The sequence below is a fragment of the Molossus molossus genome, unplaced genomic scaffold (assembly GCF_014108415.1).
Source record: "Molossus molossus isolate mMolMol1 unplaced genomic scaffold, mMolMol1.p scaffold_m16_p_1, whole genome shotgun sequence".
NCBI classification, from domain to species: Eukaryota; Metazoa; Chordata; class Mammalia; order Chiroptera; family Molossidae; genus Molossus; species Molossus molossus.
Window position 1 is genome coordinate 201,976,894 of NW_023425344.1, and position 6,173 is coordinate 201,983,066.

The 6,173-nt window shown below is 47.6% G+C and overlaps 1 protein-coding gene across 1 annotated transcript in view; it reads left to right on the plus strand.

Annotated features, from left to right (window-relative positions):
• ANKDD1A (ankyrin repeat and death domain containing 1A) overlaps window positions 1-5,922 on the plus strand; it is a 40,649-nt gene extending 34,727 nt beyond the window's left edge. The window contains exons 15-17 of the mRNA XM_036273355.1: window positions 2,336-2,540; window positions 4,380-4,511; window positions 5,787-5,922. Of these exons, the coding sequence (XP_036129248.1) occupies window positions 2,336-2,540; window positions 4,380-4,511; window positions 5,787-5,848 (399 nt within the window). The 3' untranslated portion in view covers window positions 5,849-5,922. The remainder of the gene's footprint in view (window positions 1-2,335; window positions 2,541-4,379; window positions 4,512-5,786) is intronic.
• The last annotated feature ends 251 nt before the right edge of the window (window positions 5,923-6,173 follow it).

Consider the following 6,173-nt stretch of genomic DNA (forward strand, 5'->3'; position numbering starts at 1 on the left):
TTTAATATAATTGATTTTCTTTCTAAGTACTTCAAATGCTTCCTAAATTTTAAAATTATCCTAGTAAACCCAATAAATTAAACCTGTAAAGTGAATTTCATTCAAATATCTTAAACGTTCCAATATTGTTTGCAAACTTAGTAAACTTCTCTATACCTCTCAAAAAAATCACTATTCCAAAACCAGTTGGTGGATAACCAATTTCAATAGGAATCATGAGATATTATTTTTCACTGACAAGCAAGATTCTTGTAAAACTGCCCTGGCCAGTTTTGGTCAGTGGTTAGAGCATTGGCCCACAGACCAGAGAAACCCGTTCCCGCTAAGGGTACATACCTTGGTTGCAGTTTGTCTCTGGTCCCAACTTGGGTCATGTGGGTGGCAGCCACTCGATGTGTCTCTCTCACATCAATGTTTCTCTCTCTTCCTCCCTTTCTCCCTCCCGCTCTGTCTGAAGATAAATGCAAAAATGTCCTTGGGTGAGGATAAAAAAAAAAAAATTCTTGTAAACATTACAACCCCTTTACAACAGATGACTCCTAAACGTAACCCCAAGGTATTAATACAAAGGGTTTGCTGAAATGATTCGTTTCTGTGCTTAATTCTAAACCACGACCACTTTCTAAATGTGCTGCTAGAATCTCGAATTCCCCCTCCTTATCCCCAGGCCAATTCAGTCAAATCTCTGGCCTGGGAACTAAGCATCAGGAGTTCTTAAAACTCCCAGATGATCCTAATGCACAGATGATCCTTAGAGAACACTGCTCTAAGGAACCAGTTTTTACCACCCAGGTGACAGCCAGGCTCCCATGTCATCACTTCACAGGTGACTGGCCAGACACTGTTGCCCAGGATGTGACATGCAGACACCAGGGTGATTATCTCACCGTAAGCTTTTGAACAACCAGAACTCTGCATCCACTCTCTTCAGAGAGGCTTACTGAGGCCTTTGTGTGTTTAAGTTTATGCTACTATGTAATTCCTTTCTAACCTCTCATTTTATCATCTGCTTTGCATAGAAAGACTTCTGTAACCTTAGCCTTTACTGCTTGTTGCCATTTGGCAAGTCCCGTGCCTTGTTCTTGGCTTTCTTGGTTTTAGCCACAACCGCTGAGTCACTTTACTGACGCCTGTCCTATATAGAAACACAGAGAAAAAAGGAGAATTGGGAAGCCTTCCTAGAAGAGGTGGCATTTGGGTGGCCTTTTGACTGTGGCAGTGGGTTTGAGGGACAGGGAGGTGAGGAAAGGATTCTGGATGGATGAACAGTGTGAGCAGCTTGGGTTCCGTTGTAGGTGGTGGAATGGCACCAGGTGTTAGACCCGTGGAGTCAGACCGGACCTGGGTTCAGCAACCTCGGTACTTGAGTTCTGGCTAGGATAGAATATAGGAAGACCCATTTTAAAATATATATGTTTTTATTGATTTTTTTTACAGAGAAAGGAAGGGTGAGAGAGAGAAACATTGATGTGAGAGAGATACATTAATAGACTGCCTCCTGCCTGCCCCTCACCAAGGATCCAGCCCACAACCCCAGCATGTGCCCTGACCAGGAATCGAACCTGGTCCTCTCAGTCCATGGGGCGATGCTCAATCCACTGAGCCACACTGGCTGGGCGCAAGACCCAAATTTTAAGATTACATTTATTTGGAAAATCACAGAGGTAGAAGAAATAATTTGTAGAAGAAATGGACTTAGGAAACAAGTTATAGAGATAAAGGAGCTTAGAAGTACGGACAGTAAAGGTGATGTGTCTGGGGGGAGGGAGAAAGGCCATGATCCTGGGGGGACAGTGCACTGGGTCCTCCATCCTAAGGATTTTAAGGGTGGAGAGTTTTAGGGGAGGTCCCAGGGGAAAATCTTAATAGAATATTCATCAGCTTTCCAGGTGTGTCCTTTCATGGTCTAGGTCTCCACTGATTGATCGGTGGGCGCCAGGGCAGGGGGTCATTATCCAATGCAGCTGCTTTTCTGGGCCTGGATGTTATCTATATGGAGGAAGGTCAGTGGGCCCAAACCACATGACCAGTGATATGCTGGGGAATAAGGTCACCCTGGGGGAGAGGTCCCACCCTACAATTGTCCTTTGCTAGTCACCCAGGGCTTTCCACCCTGGTGACCTTCTGTACCTAGCCTATTGTCCTTGCTCTGCTCACGTCTGTCTAACTGCCTACCAGCTCCAGAGGTCAAGGCAAGGCCTAGAGGCAGAATCCAGAGTAGTGGACAGTACGCCCTAGGCTGGTAATGACGCCAGTTCCCAGTCTGGGTTCACTAGGGAGAGCCTGGCAGGGATTTCCCGTGATGGCTGCTGCACTTTTGGGATCTGCCCCACAGGACTACCTCTCACGCAGGGACCCCAGTGATCCCTCTGGGAAGAGTTTGACCTTTAAGCAGGACCATCGGCAGGAAACACAGCAGCTTCGCTCCGTGCTGTGGCGACTGGCCTCCAGGTACCTGCGGCCCCACGAGTGGAAGAAGCTTGCATATTGCTGGGAGTTCACTGAGGCCCACGTTCACGCCATCGAGCAACAGTGGACAGGTAGGCCTTGCCTGGGCACCCAGAGCAACCAGCGGGGGGAGGGGCACTTGGGGTGCGTTCCCTTTCCTGTGCTTCTGGCGGAAAAGCCCACCCACACGAACCCTCCTGCCATTTCCAGCACACCACGTGTTTTTTCACTTCTCCAGGCCTTTGCACAGGCTGTGTCCTCTCTCTTTCCCTCCCCACTGTCCTGTGAACTTCACATTCTTCACGAATCAGCGGAGCTGATGCCCCTGTTCATACAGGAAAATGAAGGCACCAGAAGAGGAGCTGCTGCCGCCACTATTACTTCACATCTATTTGGAAATTTTGGCCCTGGTACTAAGGCATGAAACAGAATTAGAAATGAGGGCAAATATTGGAAAGGAAGAGAGAGAGATACATTAATTTCAGATGCTATAATTATATACACAGGAAGTCCAGTAGAATCAACTAAAACACTTTTAGAATAAAATAATCCAATGAAATACCTACCATCAATAAGTGGGCAAAATATATAGAGGCATTTATTAAAAGATATTACTTTATAATAGTATGTGTTTTATAAAAAGAAATATGAGTGACATATGAGTAGAACAATAAAAATTAGTTGACGCATGAAAGAAGACTTGGGTAAGTGGGATGACATTTTGTATCCCCGGCTGGAAAAAAGTGTCCTGTAGATATTGATTTTTCCCAAATTAGATTAAAACTTTGATCCAGTTTTAATCAAATTAATATAGTAGATTTTTGAAGTTTGACTAAAGGATTCTACAGTTCACATGAAAGAATAAACAGGGAATATAGAAATGAGTATTTTGGGGGGAAAAAAGAGAAGAAAGTCTAACCCAACCAGAATCAATCGTTCATAAAGCTAAAATAACTAACAGAGAGAGATACCTGACATAAACAGATGCAAGCTAATTAGTGGAATAGCGCAGGGTGTCCCAAAGTAAGCTCTGTTACAGAGAAGAACTTTCATAGATGATACAGGAGCCCTGCGGGCAGGGGCTAGTGAATCAATGGGTCGAATGAAATTGCCACCCAGAAGCGGCACCACGAGGAAGCCCACTGAGGGCCCACAGAGGGCCAGGAAGTCAGACACAGAGAGCACTGACCTGGACCCGATGTCTGTGCTCATCGTCACCGTGCCTGAGTGTGTGTCCCCAGCTAGGAGAGCAGACCTAGTCACAGAGTTTAATGACAAGTTAACCCCACCACCAGCACTGAAAAGTATGAACACTTCTTTTCCAAACATGGTCGTACATTGGACTCACCTGGGAAGCTTTAACACCACTCAGTGCCTAGGCTGCACCCAGACCCAAGTTTGTTGGAATCTCTGGGGGTGGGGGGGGACCTAGGTGTCAGTATTTTTTAAAGCTTCCCAGGTATTCCCAAGGGGCACTTATGGTCAAGAACCACTGGTGGGGGGAAAGACCGTGCCCGCGCTGTCTCTGGCGAAGCTGTCTTCTCCTCTGTAGGACAGGCCCCTGGCTCTCAAGGCACAGATTACCCTGAGCAGCCAGCGATGAAGTGTAGAGTTGTGTACATTGTGGTACCACAACAAGTGCCAATTATTTTTCTCTTAAGAGTGACACCAATAGCATGGGTGATAGATGCTCAGGAGGAAGCCTGGGCTGGAGAGGTTCAAGGGTCCCCAACACAAAGCCTCTACTCTCACCCCAGCTGAGGCTGCTCTGCCCCTCCCCTCCCCATCTCTGGGCTGAACTCCTCTAGAGCACAGAGAAGGGCCTGGAGTCCAGGAGGCAGTCCAGGGCAGCATAGACACGTGCTTAGACCTGGCTCACGCTAAGTGGGCCAGGCGAACTTTCTCCTTTTCTCCTCCTTCATGGTCCTCAGGCACCAAGAGCTACCAGGAGCATGGCCATCGGATGCTGCTCATCTGGCTGCATGGCGTGGCCATGGCGGGTGAGAACCCCAGCAAAGTGCTCTTCGAGGGCCTCGTGGCCATTGGCAGGAGGGACCTGGCTGGTAAGAGCATCCCCTGCCCAGTTCCTGGTCAGGGCAGCTCCCGGCCCAGGGTTGGAGCTGTGTGGCCCCTGCTGGAGTGTGGCAGAGCCTTCCAAGGGCTGCTCAAACCACAGTGCCGTGGCGCTGGCTCTGAGCCATCAGGTCCCTGGTCCTAGCACTGCCTCTTCTGGAATTCAGGCAGAGCCCTGGGCAGATCAGAGCTTCCTGGCCCGGTTTCCCCGTCCGTGCAAGGAGGGTGTTGTCCCAAGTGATTCCTATGATGTTCACAGCCCCAAAGCCAGTGACACTACAATCTCTCCCTCTCCAGACCTCTATACTTTGATTTTTTTCAGTTTAGAATAAAGCTGGAACAGCCTGCAGAGTTCTTTTTCACAAACATTAAGACACATGGGCCAGAATTGGCTTAATTCGAGTTGAACCAGTCAGATCTCACAATTTCCAAGGCCATCATGACATTTGAATTCCAGCTATTAAACAAAAAGAATGAAATAAATGAATTTTGTAAATGAAACGCCAAAAAAGAAAGAAAGAAAAATCGTCAGTCCCCAAAGCCTAATTTGGTATTGAGGGCACCCCATGGAACCATCAGTCAAGAGGGATGAAAGGTTCTAGTACTAATTCCTCATTAAAAACAGGTCTGCTCATGATGACAAAGCCTTAAACAACATCCTGTCCACTGGCATGGTGCCCTCCGGGACACCCAGCATGGGGTATCAGGTTGTCACCGATAGTAAAGGCTACATTAGTCATGTGGCAACAAGGAAAAACGTTGAGAGAATGTATCGAGGGAAAAGGAAAGCCCCCTGGATGCTGGCTACTTCACAGCCGCCCCAGGCAAGGCAGGAAAACAGTCATTTCAGAGTGGAGGGATTGGGTTTAACTTGTCTTTTTCCAAAGTGTTAAATATTGCCCTGGCCAGTTTGGCTCAGCGGTAGAGCATCAGCCCACGGACCAATGAGTCCTGGGTTCGATTCCAGCCAAGGGCACGTACCTCGTTTGTGATTCATCATCGACCCTGGTCAGGGTCATGCAAGAGGCAACCAGTCGATGTGTCCCTCTCACATTGATGTTTCTCTCTCTCCCTCTCTCTCTACCTGAAGATAAATAGAAAAATATCCTAGGGTGAAGATTAAAAAACAAAACAAAAACATAGTGTTAAATATTGTTGTTGCTGCTTCTTTTAACACAAATTCTGGCAGCTAATTAAAACTTAAAACCAGCCCGTTGAGGGAGAGATTGAGCAACATTAGGCAATAGGAATCTTGTCTTTTGCAGAAAGCATCAGGAAGAAAGTAAATGCCGACCCGAGTACCCCCAGGAGGTGCACAGCCATGTAACCAGAGGCGCTGGACCTTCAGGAGCCTGGGCCCTCAGGCTGGGGGCCACTGAACAGAAGACCACCACCATTTAAGGGCTTAAAAAAAATCACTGTTAACAAACCTCCAGCTGCTTTTACTAAAACACAGTCATGCAGGGCCAGCAGGCAAATGTTTGTCATTTCTTTCTCAGTGATTGGTCCGGGGGCCTGTCTCAGGTTTTGTAGGTAATCCCTTCCCACAGGTATGGTCCTTCACATCTCTCAGCTCACGTTCATCTCCGTCATCTCAGAGCATCACAGGGTGCCAGGGCCGTCTGTTCAGGAGGACATGGGCTCAGGCAAGA